The 23,235-nt window shown below is 39.7% G+C and overlaps 3 protein-coding genes across 3 annotated transcripts in view; 1 reads left to right on the top strand and 2 right to left on the bottom strand.

The window, feature by feature from the left end:
* Positions 1–1,411: 1,411 nt before the first annotated feature.
* LOC139446458 (uncharacterized) lies at positions 1,412–1,942 on the bottom strand. Its single transcript, XM_071227772.1, has one exon. The coding sequence runs from the start codon at positions 1,940–1,942 to the stop codon at positions 1,412–1,414; it is 531 nt and encodes a 176-aa protein (XP_071083873.1).
* A 1,496-nt stretch (positions 1,943–3,438) lies between these two features.
* Positions 3,439–4,164, top strand: LOC139446457 (uncharacterized). The gene has a single exon (XM_071227771.1). It carries the CDS (start codon positions 3,439–3,441, stop codon positions 4,162–4,164), a length of 726 nt encoding a protein of 241 aa, XP_071083872.1.
* A 17,730-nt stretch (positions 4,165–21,894) lies between these two features.
* Positions 21,895–23,235, bottom strand: part of LOC139445013 (CXXC-type zinc finger protein 1-like) — a 101,457-nt gene continuing 100,116 nt past the window's right edge. The window contains exon 15 of the mRNA XM_071226072.1: positions 21,895–22,630. Coding sequence (XP_071082173.1) covers positions 22,478–22,630 — 153 coding nt within the window. The 3' untranslated portion in view covers positions 21,895–22,477. The remainder of the gene's footprint in view (positions 22,631–23,235) is intronic.

The following is a 23,235-nucleotide window of genomic DNA, read 5'->3' as shown; positions in this document are numbered from 1 at the left end:
ATATCCTGGGTTAGGTTACACATACACCCTGCTATCTGTACATATCCTGGGTTAGGTTACACATACACCCCGCTATCTGTACATATCCTGGGTTAGGTTACACATACACCCGCTATCTGTAGATATCCTGGGTTAGGTTACACATACACCCTGCTATCTGCAGATATCCTGGGTTAGGTTACACATACACACGCTATCTGTACATATCCTGGGTTAGGTTACACATACACCATGCTATCTGCAGATATCCTGGGTTAGGTTACACATACACCCTGCTATCTGCAGATATCCTGGGTTAGGTTACACATACACACGCTATCTGTACATATCCTGGGTTAGGTTACACATACACCATGCTATCTGCAGATATCCTGGGTTAGGTTACACATACACCCTGCTATCTGCAGATATCCTGGGTTAGGTTACACATACACCCTGCTATCTGCAGATATCCTGGGTTAGGTTACACATACACCCGTTATCTGTACATATCCTTGGGTAGGTTACACATACACTCACTATCTGTACCCACAATGCTGTTTCATTATCATTGTCAAGTAAAGACACATTTCGACTATTATGAATTCTTACTGCTAAACCTATCCCACCTGATATCCCATTTCGAGTGGTTGACCACTCATCTTAAAAGTACAAACACCCCGCTATCTGCAAGTATTTACATTTTATGTACATATCATGCACTTGTGCAGCAAACAACAACAAACAATGGAATATAATATCATAATTTATTTACATTGGCGACAAAGGGGGGCTACCTCGGTTGCTGGTGCTAGTGGGTCGTAAACCCGAGTGATAGGAATAGAGAAAGAGTACCCCGAAAATCGTGGATCCTTGGTTGATAGCTTGTTAGTGGGTCGTCAACCCGAGTATTGTTGTGGATTAATCTGGGATCTAGGATCCAAGTATTAGTGGAGATGTACCCTTGGAGGTCGTGAAGCCCCGGGTGTTAAGTTAGGGAGAGGTATATGTTATGAGTTGGGGGCTACAGACGCCCAAAGAGAGAATGTGTAGCAACCGAGTGCCCCCAAGGAATAATATGTAACGACTTATAACAAAGTTTAATAGCATCAGTCCTTGTACACGTGCCGTATAGTCTGTATCACAGCGAGCACTGGGAGGCAGTAGCAGGGGTATGGAATTTATGGCACAATGTCTGTATGTCCTCACTTAGCCCATAGTGGAGTCCATATACAGTGCTCTACAAAGTTGGGTACTACGGACACTACAGAAGAATCCTGAGATGCTTTGGCACAAAGAACGATGGCACACGGAACTAACAGTTGTGATTAAACATGGGTTGAGAACAATGCTTCACAACCATCTAAATATATACACAAACTGACATGGCAGACTATGGCGCCTCGTCAGGTCGAAGTCGAGCCAATGAATGTCACACGGTACATAGGGAGATCTGGGCTTGGCGCAAGGTAGCTTTGGGGGTTGGGATGTACCGAGTAAAACAGTCAGAGCTCCACCATCCTAGAGTCTTGATAAGGTGGTCCTCTAGACGAGCTTGAGCTGCCGTCGTGGCCGCGCCGATCCGGAAAGAGTGTCCTGAATACCCGCTGGAACTAAAACCGGCGCGACACAATATAATGCTAAGCCATCTCAGGGTATTCCTGGTAATGGCTGTAAAGGAGCTGTCCACAAAGAGGGGGTCGGTGTTACGTGCCCCACTCTGTCGTCTGATCCATACGAGTTGTGTCAGGCTGCGAAAGGGGCACACCAGGTTCTTCGTAGCGAACAATGAAATGAAATGACGAAAGGGGTCAGTCTTAGACACTTCGAGTCGCAAGATGCACCTTGAGTCGAATGTGATGTCTTCTACGCAGATGTTGGCCTCGACGTCGAAACTGGATGAGCAGGTAAACTCACCACAGCGTAAAAATCCAAAGAAGGCAATGGTGCACATAGTCTCCATATTCAAGTCATTGTAAGGTCCTAGCACGCCCTGTCTTAGGAGAGTGAAGATCTGACAGAGAATGTCATACGTTATGGGAAGCCTCTTACTCTTGGCGGGAGATTGTAACTTCTTTTATCCTCTCATCAGAGTCTGGATACGGGCGAAGGCACCAGAGGCTGGGGAATCAAACACAGTATGTAATCCGGCTTGCAAGTACGTATACCTAAGACCCGCCAGGTATGTTTTCACTGTTGTATAGGCAAGCTTAAGGACCCCGAAACAGTGGGCCAGAAAGTACTGGAGATACGTCTCTTGCACTGGGGGCAGAGTGTCGGCTTCCATTGGAGACAGGTACACACGGATCATGAACTTGATGTAGCACTGCACCCCTGTGGCGTAAGTGTGTCTGGTGCGAGGGGTAATGGCGGCGGACCACAGGGTATTCAGATGGGTATTCAAATCCAGATGACTTGTGGGTGGTGGTGGTGGGGGCAAGGCTGTGTGTCGGTGTGATTGGCAGTGGGCTTGTTATTGTTGGCTATGGGTGGGTGGCTGGAAAAACGGCTATATTGTTGCTATGGATGGATATGTAGGTTTGTGGCGCCGACGTCGCCAACAGTTCCCGTTTGGTACACTTTTTCCGTCGAGAAAACTCGTTGACCATTGCTGAAATTCTGGACAACTTGTCTCGTGGTAGCTTAGCAGTCACTGAGAGCGAGTCGAGGACGATTCCCAGATATTTGATGACTGGAACGGGACCTGCTGACTTATGTTCAGCTAATGGTATTTGGAATAGCCTAAAGAGTTCGCATAAAGTGTTCATGATTTTTTGGGCATCGGCAGTTGGCGCATTGATGGTGAGGAAGTCGTCAAGGAGGTGGAGAATATGTTTGACGTCATAATTGTTATGCAGAATCCAGCATACTGCTTCTGAGAGGGAGTCAAAAAGTTTTGGGCTTGATCTGCATCCGAATGCCAAACGTGTATAAAAATAGAACTCTTCTTCCCACTTGAATCCAAAGAACGGCCAGAACTTGGGTTCAATGGGTACCTGTTTAAAGGCGTCGGAAATGTCAACCTTGCACATCAAGGCCCCAGGTCCTTCTTCCAGAATAAGCGATATAGCGTTGTCAATGGTCACATAGGACAGGGAACACAAGTCTTTGTCAATTAGTTCATTTACACTTGGGATGTCTGGCTTGTCGTGTGGGGCTGATAGGTCCAAAATTAGTCTTTTCTTGCGGCTGTACTTGCCTTCAGCTAAACCTAGGGGACTGACTCTATAGATGGGGTAAGGTGACTTGGTGAAAGGTCCGATCACGTATCCCCCTCTCTTCACAAATGTACCCAGAGACGAAGCCCTATCCATCCTCAGAAGAAGAATTGAAGCAGTATACCCGGACCTTGACACCCATCTATCTATAGACAGCATCATCAAACTTATAACCTCTTGCATTACCTCCACCTACTTCACCTGGCAAGACAAGATCTACCAACAGACACATGGACTTCCCATGGGATCCCCGCTGTCTCCCATCATCTCAGAAATCTACATGACGGACCTAGAAGAAACCGCCCTCCATACATCACCTATCACCCCCCTCTGCTGGTTTAGGAAAGTCGACGACACTTTTGTCATTCTCCAACCTGACCATGACCCCAAGACCCTCCTCAACCACCTGAATGCCCAACACCCCAGGATGCAGTTCACTATGGAAGAAGAAGCTGAGAGACAACTACCATTCCTAGATGTAAGAGTACAGAAAGATCCCGATAACAAACTACAAACCAGTGTCTACCGTAAACCCACCCATACGGATCAGTATCTGCACAATTCCTCTAACCACCCACCACAAATCAAGAGAGGAATCATCGCCACCTTAGCCCAACGTGCTGTCAACATCTGTTCTACGCCACGACAGCTAAAAACTGAACTCAACCACCTCCGCCATGTATTCACTAACTTCAACAATTACCCTACCAGCCTAGTTGAACAAACAATCAACAGCATCCTCAGCCCTAGAGAGCGGCCTCCACGACAACAGACAGCCCCGTTTGTCATCAGTCTTCCCTACATAGGAACAGCCAGCCACCAGATCCGCAGACTGCTCAAACACCACGCCAATATTGATACAGTATTCCAGAGAGGCAGGACAATCCAGAACATCCTCAGCGCCAATGGCAAGCCCCCTACATCGATGAAAGAAGACCCAGCTGGAGCCGTATATCACATACAATGATAGATAGATTTTTGGAGATTTTACCAGCGCTTCAACCTCTGGCTATTTCGCACTTGGGGCAGACGGTTTTTAGAAAGTATAAAATAGTGGGAATAATAATAAACGTCTAGCCCAAAAAACTGTAAGTGAAGGGGGATAAAGTAATGAGAAGAGAGGTTGAGGTTTTAGTGGCAGTAGAGAGCCGAGGAGGGATAAAAAGTTCTACATTAACCAAGTTCTATTGGGGTGTAATAACTAGGATAGGTAGAGTGACAGAAGAAATCAGTTAAGCTGATGTGTAGCTACTAATAATAAGTGAAAATAATTTATAAAAGGGGAAAGGGTAATGGATATGAGTAAGAAACCTAAGTTAAAAACAGGGGCCTAGCGTGGGGGGTGGTGGTGGGGGCAAGGCTGTGTGTCGGTGTGATTGGCAGTGGGCTTGTTATTGTTGGCTATGGGTGGGTGGCTGGAAAAACGGCTATATTGTTGCTATGGATGGATATGTAGGTTTGTGGCGCCGACGTCGGAGTAGACAATCCGCGCTGCGAGTTTGGGGCGCGGACGTCATTGTAGACAATCCGCTATAGAATTTTGAGGCGCGGACGTCGTAGAAGACAGTCCGCGCTGAGAATTTCGATCTCGATCCGAATCTAGAGTTTTGCTGTAAATGTAAGAGTTACTTGCTGATTTTGTTTGGGAGGGTCTAATTTTATTCTAGTAAATTTGTGTCTTTGAGAAAGGTGGCTATTTGTAGGTAGGTGGCTGGTGGGTTGTTGGGTTTAAATAGCATTGTAATATTGTTTTTGTGACTTCCGGTATGGCGCGCGAGCAGATGTGACGTGAAAGATAGGCCTCTGCTACCAATCCCATCCATCTCAATCAAAAAATGTCGTCAGCATCCCGTAAAAACCCTCCATGGGGTGGTAGTTCAACCAAAGCATCAAACAACACCACGATGGATAGGTATATCGAAGATTCTTCGAGCGGAAATGTGAAGAAAACTTCCCCACCTACCAACACCAAGAATAGCAACATGGCGTCACACGAGGTCGAGCTTGAAAGTTCCACGGCGCGAGAATTTGCGCAAGATTCTGGGGCTGACGAGGACATGCGTGCCTTCATAACTGAGGTGATTGGTAGACAAACAGTGGAAATATGTGCTAAAATCGATGGAATAACTGCAAGGGTGGTTGACCTCGAGAAAAGTGTGGAATTCAATTCGGAGCGAATCAACACGTGCGAGACGAAAACGGCACTGATAGACGACATGGCGAAAGAACTTGAAAACATGAAACGGAAAGTCCTGTTGTCAGAGATATACTCACGAAAAGCTAATATGCTCATATATGGAATGCCTGATTCCACAGAAGACCTTACAGATGCTGCGAAGGATATTTTTGTGCGGATACTACAAATAGATTCTGAAACTGTGAGGAATATGAAATTTGTGAATATTCATCGTTTGCCCGCTCAGCACAAAAAGATACAGAGCCCAGACCCGGTTATTATCAAATTCGTTTGTCAACAAGATAGAGACCTTGTCATGCAGACACGTTTCAAGTTCCTGAAAGATTTGACGAAGGAAAAATTAGTCTTCAGAACGGATTTACCTCCAGAATTAAAGCAGCGCAGGGCTAAACTTGAAGCTAAAGCTTACCCGCTTCGCAAGGAGCACCGATACCAGACCGGAGTACTGGAGAGAGGGACAAGTGTGTCATTACAGTATCGAAAATCAACTCAGATGGCCTGGAAAACACTGGATTTGAATGAAACCCCCGTTTTCGACTGAATGTGCGAACGTGTAACAACGGTTATAGTGTGTAGTATAAAAGACAAACCAATTTGTGTTTTCTATATATTGAGCCTACAGGATCGAGTGATTCCCAGATGTGTTTATTAAAATATAAACGTTTAACATTCCAAGGATTATATCTATATATATCCTGAAAGCAGAAACGGAGCTGTCAACCTTGTCGTTCTGGAGTTCATTCTGGATTTTAGCTCAAAGTACCTTTTGTTCGTGGTGTATATTCGACATGGTGTGTTGTCGGCTGGATTTGATAAAGTATTCATTTGGACGGATTTGTAAGGTTTTTGGACCAAAGCTCGCTTCTGTACGCCCTTTGACAGGTCAGTCGTCATTATTTGGCAAAAATGCTTTTTTACTGTTTGTCATATATAATAGCCTAATTACTATAAGTCTAAGATCTTTGTGGTTTTAACCACGGTGCTGCACTACGTAACTGTTTGGTCATGTGACATCTACACAAAACACCAAGACCTACCAACATATCAGACATAAGATTTATATGTTACTGATATTTTTAGAAAATATGTAATTTTCTATGCAAAATATATACTGTCTTGGATAAATATGTGTGTGTAGCATCGCCACCACGTGGGGAATGATGTTGAATGTCCACGTGACCTATCATGTGACATATGTTACCTCTAGCAGCTGTTTATCTGTATTTGTTTACGACACTTTTCGTGACTGTAAAGAAGACAGATGTGTTTATATTAGGGGCAGTAAATGTATGATGTTCTGTTAATTGATTGCAACATGCTGACTTGCATAATAACAGCAGTCGTTTGAACTTAAATACCTTTCCACGAGCAATATATTGGAGGGTTCAGTTTAAATCACGTGACACAAACATGTGACACGTTAACTTTTCACTTTGTTTACTGTTTTAGGTTTGTTGTCATTTTCTTCCCAGTGAGTATTTGTGTCTCTTTATTCTCAATGAGAGGTCGTCTTCAGTTTATTAGGATGTGTTGAGTTTGCAACTGGTAGCGTGGCGGTCGTAGTGTCATGATCTTTGGAGGAGAGATACCATACCTGAAGTATTATTTCGTGTTTGTTGTTTTATTTGTCTTGTCTGACGGATGTTGTGTGAATGTGTTTATGATGCAGAATTATTGTGTATTAGATCTAAGGGTATTTGAAGGCATCCCAATGAAAACTGCCGTTCCAGTATTTGAAAACTTTTTGTGCAACATTGTATTTCCTTTTTGCATTGCATTATTCCATATGTATCCATTCCATACAGGAATTATTTCATTACTGGATCAGAGTGCATTTTTAAGTCAGACCATTTGTGTGTATTAGTATCATGATAATGTATGGAAACTTCAGTATTGATTCTATGAATTGTTGGGACCTTAATGAATCTAAGAAAAGAAAAGATGTTTTGATTTTCTCAAATCTAGACAACATGCTCTCTATATGCTACAAGACACTCATTTTGTGGAGAACTGTGAGAAATTTATTCGAGCAGAATGGGGATTTGACTGTATATTTAATTCCTTCAGCGGAAACTCTAGGGGAGTAGCTATTATGATCAACAATAATTTTGATTACAAGATACATAATGTGTTCAAGGACATGAAAGGGAATTTGTTGGTGCTAGATATGACAGTTGAAGGTGTAAGGATGACAATAGCTAACTTGTATGGACCCAATATTGATGATCCAGAGTTTTATAAGCTACTTCTTAATAAAATCAAATCATTTAACAATAAATCGGTAGTGATAGTTGGGGATTGGAATTTAGTGCTAAATCCTTCAGACGATACTCATAGTTATGCACATGTAAATAACCCTCTAGCAAGACAGCAAGTATTAGAATTAATGGGGGAGTTGGAGCTCATTGATGTGTGGCGTGAAGAAAACCCAGACGTTAAACAGTTCACATGGAGAAGGAAGAAACCTGTAAAACAAGCCAGATTAGACTTTTTTCTTATTTCTGAAAATTTGTACTTGTCAGTTTGTAGAGTTAAGATTAATGCTGGCTATAGGACAGACCATTCACTGATAGATTTATGCTTTCAGTTGGGTCAGCAAAAAGCTACCAACACTTATTGGAAATTTAATAATTCTCTGCTGAGTGATCCGGCATACATAAATGTAGTACACTCAGTAATATCAGATGTTAAAAAGCAGTATGCAGTTCCAGTTTATGACAAGCAAAATCTTGATAAGTTGCCAAACTCTGATATACAGTTACTCATTGATGATCAATTATTTTTAGAAGTATTACTGATGGAAATTAGAGGGAAAACAATATCTTATGCTACATTTAAAAAGAAAGAGAGACTTAAGAAGGAAAAGGAGTTGACAGAAACTATTGAAAACATAGAACATAACATTGACATTGACCACTGTCTTTTGGAGCAAAAAAGAAAAGAACTAGAAGAACTAAGAAGAATTAAAATGGAAGGTGTTTACATAAGATCCAGATTTAAATGGATAGAAGAGGGAGAGAAAATTTCGAAATATTTTTGTGGCCTTGAAAACAGGAATTTTGTCAGTAAGACAATGATCCAAATTGAGAGACCTAATGGTGAAATCTTGATAGATCATAAGGAAATTCTAAAAGAAACACAGATGTTTTATCAAAATTTATATAATTCACAGGAAAATGATATTGTTAATTTTGACTTAGAAAGATTACTAAACGAAGGTGATATTGATATTCCTACTCTAGACAAGACTATGTCCGATACCTTGGAAAATCCTCTGACCTACGAAGAGCTACTGAAGTCTTTGAAATCCATGAAAAATAACAAAAGTCCAGGATTGGATGGTTTTTCTGCAGAGTTTTTAAAATTCTTCTGGAAAGACATTGGGTATTTTTTGCTCAGATCCATCAATTTAGGCTTTAATAAGGGGGAGTTATCTGTAACTCAAAAACAAGGAATTATTATCTGCCTACCAAAAGAGAACAAACCGAAAAAATTCCGAAAAAATTGGAGACCAATCTCGCTTCTTAATGTTTCATCATGGTTTCTTCATGTATTGCAGAAAGAATAAAAACTGTTCTTCCAAATTTGATTCATTCTGAACAAACTGGTTTCATGGCTAATAGATACATTGGTGATAATACCAGGTTATTATATGACATTTTATTTTATACTGAAAAACATAAGATTCCAGGGATGCTTTTATTAGTTGATTTCGAAAAGGCTTTTGACTCTGTTGCATGGTCCTTTATACAAAAATGTCTTTCTTTTTGGGGGTTTGGAAGTAACATCAGAAAATGGATAAATGTCTTGTACACCAACATACAGTCATGTGTAACTGTGAATGGAAGAACATCCGCCTGGTTTGATATACAGAGGGGATGTCGTCAAGGGGACCCCCTCAGTCCCTATATTTTTCTTTTATGTGCCGAGATACTGGCCATATTAGTTAAGAAAAATAAAAATATCAAAGGATTATGTATTAATGGTAAAGAAAATATCATAGAACAGTATGCTGATGATACTGAATTCATTTTGGATGGAAGCAGAACCTCATTCGAAGAAACAATTCATACTTCATAACAGTTTGCTAATATTTCAGGTTTAAAAATAAATTATGATAAGTCCGAAGTTATTTGGATAGGGAGTAGAAAGAATAGTGATGTAAGGTATATACCTGAATTGAATATTAAATGGAATCCAGCAACCTTTAGAGTTTTGGGAATTGTTTTCTCCACAGATCTTGATTTAATTGAAGATTTGAATTATAGAAGGAAACTTTATGAAATTGAACAAATCATTAAAAAGTGGATGAAAAGAATTATTACTCCTCTAGGAAAGATAGCAGTTATTAAGGCATTATTAGTTTCTAAATTGAATTATTTTTTCTTATCGTTGCCCAATCCTTCAGAGCAGTTTATGTAGGAGTTGAACAAGTTACTGTTTTCATTTTTATGGAATAATAAACCAGATAGAATTAAACGTCAAGTGATATGCAAATCCTCTGCAGATGGAGGTGTGGGAATGGTTGATGTTTTTAAGTATGTCAAATCTCAGAAAATCTCTTGGATCAAGAAGGTGTTGTCTGAAGACTATCAGACCAACTGGAAGGTGTTGTTGATGTCTTGTCATCCAAAATTATCCACTATGCACAAATACGGGTCCTCTTTTGTCCAGAAATTGAGTAATCAAACTCTCAATCCTTTTTGGAAAGACTGTTTGGAGGCTTTTTATGAACTCTCTAATAAGGCTACAATTGACACCTTTGATGCACTGGTAAGCGAACCTCTATTTTATAATCCAGATATCAAGATTGACAAACAAACTGTTTTTTGGAAACAGTGGGTTGATGCAAGAGTGTATAGAATTTGCGATATATTAGATATAAATGGTTGTTTTTTGTCATACAATGACTTTTGTAGAAAACATGAGTTCACACTGCCAATCATGCAGTTTAATAGTATAGTTTCTGCAGTTTCAAACTATATTAAGAAGGCAAACATAAAAATGGAGAACACCATTAGACCTTTAGATTACAGTTTATTATTGACTAAACTTTTCTCATTAAAGAAAGTTTCCAAACATGCCTACTATACACTTTTGGGACCTTTGGTTAGTTGGAAAGCCAGACAGAAATGGGAATTTAATTTTGGTGAATTAAACTGGAAATCCATTTTTATAAAACCTTTCAAAATAACCAAAGATACAAAGCTTCGGTGGTTTCAGTTCAGGATAACTCATAGGATACTTACAACCAACTCTTTTCTATTTTATATCAAGAATGTTGACAGTGATCGATGTACTTTTTGCAGTGATGAAAGAGAGACGATCGTCCATCTCTTGTGGGAGTGTGATATTGTACAGAATTTTTGGAAACAGTTTATGAGCTGGATAAATGACAAATGTGGACACATTCATAATCTAAATCTTTCAGCAGAATTTATTATTTTTGGCTTTAAAAAAAATCTTATTACTGATAAAGTGTTTGATTTTATCATCCTGTTCACAAAATACTTTATCTACAGATGTAGAGTTCAAAATATACTACTGAATATACAGTTTTTAAAGAATGAACTCAAACTTCGCTATAAGATAGAGAAAAGACGTTTTTTGTCCACAAACAGAGGTTTGGAATTTAACAAAGACTGGATGATGTACCATAACCTTTTTGAATTTTAGGATATGTATATGTATGTGTTCATGTGTATGTATGTGTGTGTATATATATGTATGTGTTCATGCCTATATTATGGTATGCCCATGTGTTAGTGTCTACATTTTCGTATCATTCAATTGGAACCACTGACTTGAGATTTGAGATCTCTCTTTGAGAATATAATGCATGTGTATGTGTGTATGAGAGTGCTTGTGGCGTCCTTGTGTGAAAGCGTGTAAATGGTGTTTGTATGAGAAGTGTGAATGGCTGTTGTTTTTATGATAAAAAAAAAGGGGACTCCATCATGTGATACATATATGGGTCATTCTCTAAAAAAGTAACATTTTGGCCTATGAAAAATCAACAAATCAGAATTCATTTTTGAAATGTTTTTGTTGAGCAGATAAACAACATAACAATTACTGAATACAAGTCTAAAATATGCAGGCTTAATATGTCTTATTTTCCTTTTTGCAGAAAACTGTTTCTGGCATCTCTGTACCAAATGTCTGTGCTGTTACCGTGCATAAAATTCAGTTTTTGTCACCAAACATAAATCTAAAATGAATTAAATTTATGATATGGTTGTTGCATTTTGGCATAGTTCAAATGTCAAAAGCTTTAAAATTTCATTTATTGGCTTTACTATACTATTAGACTGTAAATATATGCATACAATGGAATTATTTGCAAAAAGATGTACGATAAACTTGTCTACTTCTTACACTGAAATGGAACTACCATAATTCTATAAGGTAATAATAGTTATTACACTCATTTTATGAATTATATATATTTTTGTCAGCAGAGTTGAACCAATTATAACTTTTGAGATGGCAGAAACCTGGTGACAGGAAAGACATTCACGGTAACAGGACAGACAACATGGTAACAGGAAAGACAAAATATTTTGTAATTGCCAAAACTATAATAACTATATCTGTGTTCTGTGTTTCAGAAGTAAAGGTAGTAAAAAAAACGGAAACTCAATGAATGTGCATATCAAAGTGTTAGGTGTATTTTGTATGTGACATTAATTAGATAAAAATGTGAGGTTTGGTAACAGCACAGACAAGCAAAAATTCATAAACCAATATTATGTGGAATTGCTCATCTCAAAAATAGAACTTGATCAGAAACTCTACCAACAACCTTAATGGCACTTTTTGAGGTTATTGTTGCTTATTCCAAGCATAAACCTGTAATGAAACGAGAATAGTCAACTTTCAAAACTTCAACAGTAACAGCACAGACAAAGTCTGATAACATATTTGCACTTTTACCAAATGATAGCATTATATGATAACATTCAGTAAATCATTCTTGACCTCATTCATGTGCACATATAAACACAGGTTATTGTTTGCCATGAATTGTTTCCAACATATCTTCCCACAAAGAAGACTCAACACAATAGTCAGAGGACAGTGATATTTTGGAAGGCTCTGGTACAAAGCTAACTATGTCCTAAAATTGGTATCAGCATTTGTCTTTAAGTTTGCGTGGCCAGAAGAAACAATTTGCATTCCCGTGCTTTCCCGCGTTATGCATATATTCCACAAAAACCTCACCTAGCTCTATATCTTCAACATAACCAGGATATGATATGTTATACACAATGACAACAAATTTCCCCGGGCATTCATTTGTATCAACTGGCTGGTGTAATTCCTTTTGTCTTTCCATCTTATCATCATCTGAACTTTGTACCATTTCCTTACTTGTCTTTTGGTGAATTTCATCATCATTCAGACTCTCCATTCTGTCAGCACACACCTCCACTTCTCTCTTTCCCCCACTCATACACTCCATTCTGTCAGCACACACCTCCACTTCTCCCTTTCCCCCACTCATACACTCCATTCTGTCAGCACACACCTCCACTTCTCTCTTTCCCCCACTCATACACTCCATTCTGTCAGCACACACCTCCACTTCTCTCTTTCCCCCACTCATACACTCCATTCTGTCAGCACACACCTCCACTTCTCTCATTCCCCGACTCATACTCTCCATTCTGTCAGCACACACCTCCACTTCTCTCATTCCCCCACTCATACACTCCATTCTGTCAGCACACACCTCCACTTCTCTCTTTCCCTGACTCATACACTCCATTCTGTCAGCACACACCTCCACTTCTCTCATTCCCCGACTCATACACTCCATTCTGTCAGCACACACCTCCACTTCTCCCTTTCCCCGACTCATACACTCCATTCTGTCAACACACACCTCCACTTCTCTCTTTCTCCCACTCATACACTCCATTCTGTCAGCACACACCTCCACTTCTCCCTTTCCCCGACTCATACACTCCATTCTGTCAACACACACCTCCACTTCTCTCTTTCCCCCACTCATACACTCCATTCTGTCAGCACACACCTCCACTTCTCCCTTTCCCCGACTCATACACTCCATTCTGTCAACACACACCTCCACTTCTCCCTTTCCCCGACTCATACACTCCATTCTGTCAACACACACCTCCACTTCTCTCTTTCCCCCACTCATACACTCCATTCTGTCAGCACACACCTCCACTTCTCCCTTTCCCCGACTCATACACTCCATTCTGTCAACACACACCTCCACTTCTCTCTTTCCCCCACTCATACACTCCATTCTGTCAGCACACACCTCCACTTCTCCCTTTCCCCGACTCATACACTCCATTCTGTCAACACACACCTCCACTTCTCTCTTTCCCCCACTCATACACTCCATTCTGTCAGCACACACCTCCACTTCTCTCTTTCCCCCACTCATACACTCCATTCTGTCAGCACACACCTCCACTTCTCTCTTTCCCCCACTCAGACTCTCCATTCTGTCAGCACACACCTCCACTTCTCTCTTTCCCCCACTCATACACTCCATTCTGTCAGCACACACCTCCACTTCTCTCTTTCCCCCACTCATACACTCCATTCTGTCAACACACACCTCCACTTCTCTCTTTCCCCCACTCATACACTCCATTCTGTCAGCACACACCTCCACTTCTCTCTTTCCCCTACTCATACACTCCATTCTGTCAGCACACACCTCCACTTCTCTCTTTCCCCCACTCATACACTCCATTCTGTCAGCACACACCTCCACTTCTCTCTTTCCCCCACTCATACACTCCATTCTGTCAGCACACACCTCCACTTCACTCTTTCCCCCACTCATACACTCCATTCTGCCAGCACACACCTCCACTTCTCTCTTTCCCTCACGCATAGGCATGGTGTTTGAAGTGATCATGTAAAATTACTTTCATTTAATGTTGCTAAATATGTTACATTTCTTAATTATGTACAACAGTAGGGCGAGCAAATTGAATAATTGTTCATTATTTGTGTCAACTTGGTAAATAAATCAAATGTCTTTGCTGTCACTGAAAAGTGTCTGTGCTGTTACTATTAAATGTCTGTGCTGTTACCAAAGTTCTACTGTGCAGTGTAATCAGTGTTTATTGACCCAAATGTTAATGGAAATTCAATTTTTCCGGTAACTAACAAAAGCCTAAGAGATAGAGTTTTAAAGACACTGAAACATTGAACAAAACTTTCTCAAAATCTCTATTAAACACTAAATGTCTGTGCTGTTACTGTTAAGTGTCTGTGCTGTCACAGTCACTCATAGACACAGTGTTTGAAGTGATCATGTAACATTACTTTCATTTAAATTTGCTAAATATGTTACATTTCTTAATCATGTACAACAGTAATGCGAGTAAATGAATAATTGTTCATTATTTGTGTCAACATGATAAAAAAATCCTAAAATGTCTTTTCTGTCACTGAAATGTGTCTGTGCTGTAACTATTAAAAGTCTGTGCTGTTACCAAAGATCTACTGTGCAGTGTAATCAGTATTTATTGACCCAAATGTTGATAATCTTCAGATTTTCATGCAACAAACAAACATACAAAATACATTACCATTCCTGTTTTCTTTGTCTTTTAATATATATATGTTGAAACATTTATTGAACACTATATGTCTGTGCTGTCGCCTAAATATGTCTGTCCTGTCACTTTTTTTAAGGTGACAGCAGAGACAGTGACAGGAGAGACAAACTATGACATAATGCCAGCTTAGGACAATGACTTCTCTCTTGCACTAAAAAAAGCACACTGGTTGAGTTCCATTCTGACAGTCAAATATGCTCATTATATTTGATTCCGGAACCCAAAATGCATGGTTACAGCACAGACACCTACAAAAAGTACACATCAAAAGACAACATTTACCAGTTATTTTGAAGACACTGCACCAATATAAATTGCTTGAGCATATGGTGCCATGATAGTACTGGAAAGGAAGAGACCTGCAAAGACCTTAGCCTTCTGGCTTACCAAAGGAGCAATTATTATTTGTACTTGTACTACCTGGTGACAGGACAGACACGATTACTCTGGACACGATTACTGTTTCCAAAAATAATGATTCCAAGTGGAAAATCATCAGCTTTTCTGCTGTTATCTGCCTTTCATGATGTCATGCTACATAAATCACCAGGGCTTTGGGAAGTATTTGTTCCCAGAGACTTAAGATAATTTGAGAAAGTTTGATTTTTTATTTGTGGACAACAAGTTTCTGCACATTTCTGCACATTAAAGGTATTGTTCTGGCTAACATAAGGTTATAGCAGTAATTTGATCAGAATATTGCATAAATCTGATAAATATCTTCATTGTCAAGTAATCTGAAAACAGAATTATGAGTTGTTTTCAAGAAAATTCATTTGGACAGGAAATGTTTCTTTTTTAGAGAATGACCCATATATTATGCATTAAATCATTTATTATCGCTAGTAATATCTATCTCACATTACAAATGATGTGCAAACAGTCAATGTATTAATATGCATTATATCATGTACAATGTATCCTGAACCCTGAATAAAAAAAGTATTACAAAAAAAAATATTGTTTTTGTATTTGGGCGGGAGAGAGTTGTATAGTGTTAACTGTTGTTGTTTATATTTGCTGCAGGTGGTGAATATGTGTGTTATGTCTTCTATGGTATTGCAGTGAATGCAGTTTGGGCTTGTATGTCTGTTTTGTTTGTATAGTGTTGCATTTAAGTTAGTTTGGTTGCTTTGTATTCTGTTTATAATTCTGTCTGCCAGGATGGAGTTTGTATAGTTTTTGCATTTAGTTGTTGGTTTGATGAACAGTGTTTTGATCCATTGAGACTTACATTTTTGGATGTTATTGTTGAAGTTTTGTTGTCTTATGTTGTGTTTTATTAGTGTTTTTGTTTCGGTTTTACTTGTATGAAATTGTAGAGTGGGTATTTGGTCAGTTGTAGCTATTTTTGCTGTTTGGTCTGCTATTTCGTTGCCTGGTATGCCTGTATGGCTGGGTATCCATACTAGTGTTATTGTTTTATTTGCTGTTTTGAGTTTTATGTGGGTATTTATTATTTGTTTGATTAAGTCGGGTCTGGATTTGGAGAAGTTGTCAGCTATTTGTTTTATTGAGTTTAATGAGTCAGAAATAATGATGATTTTGTTATGGTTTGATGTTTCAGCATGGTGATAAGCTTGGAGAATGGCTAGTAGCTCTGCTGTGTTTGTGTGTGAGTAGTTTACATATTGGTATTTCTTTGTGCTTTGTGTGGGCTGTGTTATATGGATACCCAGCCCTGTTTTTTTGGTTGTTGTTGTTATATGATGCATCTGTATAGATGTGTGTATGTTCCGGCCAGTTGTCCTTTATATAGTTAAGTGATATTGTTCCTTTTTCTATGTTTGTGAGTTTGTTTTGCTTGCTGAGTATTTTGGTTAGGGATGTGTCTGTTTCGAGGGGGGGGAGGTCAAGAATGTATGAGTTGTCTGGGGGTGAGTGAGTTATATGTTGTAGGTTGTATGTTTTGATAATATTTTGCAGGTGTGTTATGAAGGGGGCTATGTTTGTCTTGTTTTTGAACTTTTTTAGGGTAGCTGGTCTTGAATTTTTGTATTTATGGAGTATTTCTTTGTAGATTGGGTTTTGTTGTGCCCCAGCCCAGTAACTAAATATAGATTGATGGCGTTTGAGTTGAATTGATGTAATGCCTGTGATGATTTGTAGGGTATTAAGGGAGGTGCCATTTCTAGTCCCCAGGGCTATCTTAAGGGCTTTATATTGTACTGAGTTTAGCTTTTTTTCCAGTTTATCTGATAAAGAGTGAAGAACCGGAGCGGCATAATCTATTTTAGCTTGGATAAGAGTTTTGTATATGTTTAAAAGTGTTTGTTTGTCAGCTCCCCAGTGAGAGCCGCTGATGGCTCTCATGAGATTGATATCTTTTTGACAGGAGTTGACCACGTTATTGATATGGGGAGCCCATGTAAGGTGTTGGTCAAATGTGACTCCTAGACATTTTGCTTCTTTTGGAATTTAATATTTTCTTTATAAAATGTGAGTTTGGAAGTTAAATTTGGCATAAAGGATTTTTTGAAAACAATGCCGATGGGTTTTTTGGTGTTAATTTTGAACCCCCATTGGGAAGCCCAGTTTTCTAGTTTCGAAAGAATTGGTTTGATTCTTTTTTCAATTTGTTTTATAGATGTTGATGACGTCCAAAATGAAATATCATCAGCGAATTTTGCTGTAGTAGTATTTTTTGGGGTAGATGGGAATATGTCATCAATCATTAGGTTAAATAGTGTGGGGGACAGGATACTTCCCTGGGGGGTGCCGTTTTCAAGAATGTGGTGGTCTGATAGTGTTGTTTGACTTTACTGTTATATTTCTGTTATTTAGGAAAGAGTGAATGAAATTTAAAATTCTTCCATCAATGGCTTTATCTAGTAATTTTTGAATTAGGCCTTGTTGCCAAACCATATCAAACGCTTTAGAGAAGTCTATAAAAATGGCCACAGTGTATTGTTTTTGTGCTTGGGCTGTCTTAACATCATGTTCTAAATTTAAAATGTGGTCTAGGGTCTGTCTGTTTACTGTAAAGCCGCTCTGGTCCTCATTTATAAGGCTATTGTTTTGTATTTTATGCTTTAGTCTGTTGTTTATTATTGTTTCCATAATTTTACATAGGTGAGATGTGAGAGAGATGGGGCGATAAGAATCTGGGTCATTTGGGGATTTCCCTGGTTTTAGAATTGGCACCACTAATGCATTTTTCCATGTGTTGGGGAGGTAGCCAGAAGTCCAAATTTGATTGTATAGTTGAAGTATTAATTTTTGAATTTTGATGGGGACATGATTAAGAATTTTATAACTTATATTGTCTAATCCAGTGGCTGGGGCTGTGTTTTTGTTTTTTAATGCGTTTTGGAGTTCGTGGATGTTAATGAGTTTGTTTATGGCAAGATGTGAGAGTGGCGATCTGTTATGAAATGCAGGTTGAGTGTTTATAGTGTCTTGTATGTGTTTGGAGTGGTTGGCGGAGCTGCTGACGCCCGAGAGATGGGCAGCCATGGCATTAGCCTTTTCTTTGTCTATTTAAGTAAGGGGAAGTTGGGCGAGTTGAAAGATTTGGCATTGCCTTTTATTGCTTTAAGTTTTTTCGACAGAATTTTTGAATTTTGATTGCCCATCCTCAAGGTTGATGTAAAAGTTTGCCAATGGTTTCTTTTGGCTGCCCTGATTAGTTCTTTGGTAAGATTTCTTTGTTTATGCGCCAAATGGAGTTTAGTTTTATCATGTTTTGCCTTATTAAGAGCTTTTTTCCTAAGTTTTCTAGATTGTATTATTTTAGGGCTCCACCATGGTACTGTGTTATGTGTGGGATTTGTTTTGGTAGTGGGAATGCATTTAATGGCTATGTTGTATAGTGTGTTGCTGAGGTTTGTATTGAAGATGTCGATATCAGCATTGTGTATGTTATGTGTGTCTATTTTATTGCATAATGTGATGAATTCCTACCAGTCAGCTTTAGTAAAGTTGAATTTAGTTTGTTTAGAACAGTTAGAGGTAGGGTTGGGGTGAGATGGAGACTGGTCGGGGAGAATGTTAATGGAGACTTTTATGGGGAAATGATCACTACCCCAGGTATCATTGTGGGGGTCCCATGTGAGTTTTTGGAAGAGTTGGGGGGTGGTGATGGATAAGTCCACTGCTGTGGGAGATTGTAGATGGTTGGCAGGGAATCGGGTGGCTCTATTGTCGTTTAAGCATATGAGATTTTTGGTGTCTAACCATTCTAAAATGAATTTCCCAAGTCTATCATGATAATTTTTGGTGCCCCACAGTGGGTGATGTGCATTAAAGTCTCCTAAAATGAGGGTGTTTCGTCTTATGAATTTGGAGAGAGTTTTTAAATCTTCAGGGTTAAACGGTTTGGTTTTGGTGTGGTAGCAATTGATTAAATGACACTAAAATAACTGTATAGTGATATTAGCCGCCAGGACTTCTAAATTAGGAGTGGGGATAGATAATTCTTTGTACCGTATGGTGTTTTTGATAAACAGACCTAGTCCTCCATGAGGGGGGCCTGGTTTGTTGGGAGGTCTGGCTCTATCTTGCCGAAGGAAAGTATAGTATCATGGTATAACATTTAGATATTATGATATACATCATGTTTTAATATGCATATAATATATTATCTGTTGTTTCTTATTACAAAGTGTCTGTCGTGATTATTAATCACCATCGACGTCTCCCTACAACACTGGGGATGTCAGATTACTGGTCCTGGAAGGGATCTAAAGAGGGGATGGTGTAGGCTTCTGAGTCTACACCATATAATTTGCCCACCACAATGTGAGCTTGTTTGTTCCTTTTTCTTGTTTCTCTCTGCAGAGCATGGAGAACTTCTCTTCCGTACATACTAATCTCCTCTGAAAACTGCTTCAGATATTGTGCTCTTTTCCTGATCTCAATACCCGTTCTGCTGTGATGTAACTTTGCAATTATCGACCTTGGTTTTTGCCTTCTCCTCTGCGCAATCCCATGTATTCGTTTAAAGCTGAATGTGCTTGGGTCTATTTTCAGTTCATCCTGATTTCGGTGCTGCTGCGTTGATCTGTCACATACTCTTTCATATGTAGATTTTCTAACTGAAGATCAGAAAGAGCCTTCGGGGCTCGGGTTGTCCAGTCTTCTAAGTCGCTGCGATTCGCTGTGCAGAGTTGCATCCCTTGGGCAAGCCAGAAACTTATCATCGTGGGTAATCACGGTTCACCCCGATTACATGTATGTTTCTATGTTTGTCAGGGCCATACCCGTGCTTGTGGGTTTCACCGCCATGATAAATGATAAATGTCTGCAAACAACTAGAAGCCCCTGAACACGCACTCATCCACTGCACACACTACCTAACACATCAAACCGGTAATAAAATGCATCTAAAAACAAAATAATCTACCAAATCAAAATCACATAAACAAACATCCACCATACCCAGCTCACTGGGTGTCTGAAGCTTACTTTAACAATGCCAGGACCGCCTCCGTGGTCTAGTGGTAGAGCGTCCGCCCGGAGAGCGGAAGGTCCAGGGTTCGATCCCTGACCGCGTCATACCAAAAGACGTTAAAAGATGGTACTTGTTGCTACCCTGTCTGGCGCTCGGCTCAAACAAGGACTGGTCAGCTCGGAGTCAGTATACTGTGTCTGAGTTTGGTATTTATGTTAAACTGCGGCATGGTATCTCAGTGAGCTAGCACTATAAATCGGCATCAGTCCGGACTAGTACAAGCAGCCACATACACACATACACGTCGCTATATAAGTGCAATAATCTTGGACGCGACGTTAAACCCCATTTCACCTCACCTAAACAATGTCAAATCTTCATCTTGTCCTGGGGGCACGGGTCAGTCGTCTAAGGCGGCACGATTCGCTGTGCAGAGTTGCGTCCCTTGGGCACGCCAGAAACCTATGATTGTGGGTTCGAATCCCAGTTCGCCCCGATTATGTTTCTAGGTTTGTCAGCACCATACCTGTGCTCGTGGGTTTCACCGAAGTGGTAAACGTCTAAGGCCTGCATCACTTCGGGCTTTCCTCCCACATTAAGCTGACACGCGTGATAAAAAAAAATATATATGATATAACTGGATTACTGTTAAAAGCAGCGTTAAACCCAACTCACTCATCTTGACCTAGTGATGATACTACAATGTGAAAAACATTTTGTGGTGAAAGAGTAATTCAAGTTGCCCTCAATGTAAAAGGCAGGGGTTGTTCCTGATGGTGTGGCTAGACTGGAGGTGGATCTGTGTATTCTGTTAATAATGTCAGCATCTGTGTATCTTAGTATTATTACCATAAATGAAAGAAGTATGGACCACTAACCCTTGATTCTATTCATTTCTTACTGCATGGCTGGGTAGGCGGATTATCCAGGACATGGCTTGGGTAGGCTGATACACCAGGACAATTGAGTGAGTGAGTTTGTTTTTACATCGCTTTTAGCAATATTCCTAGTAATACCATGACGGGGAACAGCTGAAATGGGCTTCATTCCTTATACCCATGTCGAGTATCGAACCCGGGTCTTCAGCGTGTTGTGTGAACGCCTTTAACAACAAGGCTATCCGACTGCCCAACAGTCAGTTAAGGAAAGTTGGGCAGCTAATTGGTTTTGGTCAATTTCATGTGACAGGGAATACTGTTTGAATGTAAACATTTCTGAAACAAACATTCATTTAAACCATCATCACATTTGGGAAAGAAATTCCTCAGATGAAAGATATTTTATTTCGACAATATTACAAATGACCAGACCTGTGAAGATCAGGGGTAGAATAGGTCTTCAGCAACCCTTGCTTACCGTAAAAGGCGACTCTGCTTATCGTAAGAGGCGACAGAATCAGGTTGTCAGGCTCACTGACTTGGTCGATACATGGCTTCGTATCCAAATTGGGTGGATCAATGCTCATGATGTCAATCACTGGATTGTCTGGATATTTATTTTCAGATGAGCTAAAAGGGGTTGATGGAGTTTGTTTGTTGTTTATAACGTCGAACTCAGCATTATTCCAGCTATATGACAGCAGTCTGTAAATAATCGAGTCTGGACCAGACAATCGAGTGATTGACATCATGAGCATCGTTCCACGCCATTGGGATATAATGACATGTATCAACCAAGTCAGCGAGTCTGAGCACCTGATCCCTTTTAGTTGCCTCTTATGACACACATATTTGCCTATTATGGCAAGCATGGGTTGATGTGTAGTGATATACATCGCTGATATGCACCAACTAGACAGGTGGTATTTGTAACACAAAAGAAGAAGACAATGACACCACACTGCAGGGTCTGTGATGTTACACCTATGGTAAGTCATGTTACATGTTATCTTTCTGAGATTTGTACAAAAGAAACATGACAATTATGAAATAACTGAACATTTTTGAGAAATGAAGCTGTAGATGCAGTTATTTTCATAGTCCAATCCAAATTAAGGTCCATCCTTGTTTAACTGTTAGACAATAGTAGATGAAGCTGGACCTAGCTGATGTCTTTGGTGTGAGAGGATTATGGTTTATAGACTGGTGTAACTATGTGAAGTCTTCATTGGTGTGAGAGGGTCGTGGTCTATAGACTGGTGTAACATCATTCCCAGCACTCCCATCCTGTTGGACATTGCCATGCGGATATTACGCTCTTGCTCAAACAGCTCATCGAGGCGAAGCCACTGAAACATGAAATTGTTGTCCACTGAATCATGTCACATCTAAAACATAGTGCCATGTATTGTAGATTAAAATGGCCATAAACTTTTTGTACAAATTCAGATGTCATCACTGATGGAAACAAGCATGTTTTTGCTTCATTGGTCATGCAGTTTCTGTGGGGATTATGTTGACAGGAAATGCATTTTGAGAAGATGACCATACATAGGTTTTTCAATATGGTTCCTGTAGCAGCCATATTGAAAATGGGATGCTCTTGAACAAATTGGGGCATCATCATTGGTGGGAAGAATCATGTGAAGTTACAGCTACACTGGTTGTGTGGTTTCTGAGGGGATAATGTTGTGACCATTAAAGACAATCAGTGGAGTCGTAGGGGTAGATGAGAGAATTCAGGAGCAAAGGTCAAAATATCATGACATTTTGAAAGAATATGGCTGAGGAATTACCATGAGAGCTTTCAGCATTCAGGATGGTCAAAGTGCAAAGGTAAAATCAAGGTCAATATTTAGAATATTGCATAAAACTAGAACATATACACTTGGTATTCAAACTCTTTAAACACATTTGGATGTCCTCATTGGACAAACATCTGAAACAATGGGGT

The sequence above is a fragment of the Haliotis cracherodii genome, unplaced genomic scaffold (genome assembly GCF_022045235.1).
Source record: "Haliotis cracherodii isolate W230 unplaced genomic scaffold, xgHalCrac1.p SCAF_6, whole genome shotgun sequence".
NCBI lineage: Eukaryota > Metazoa > Mollusca > Gastropoda > Lepetellida > Haliotidae > Haliotis > Haliotis cracherodii.
This window is presented reverse-complemented; position numbering and strand designations above follow the sequence as displayed.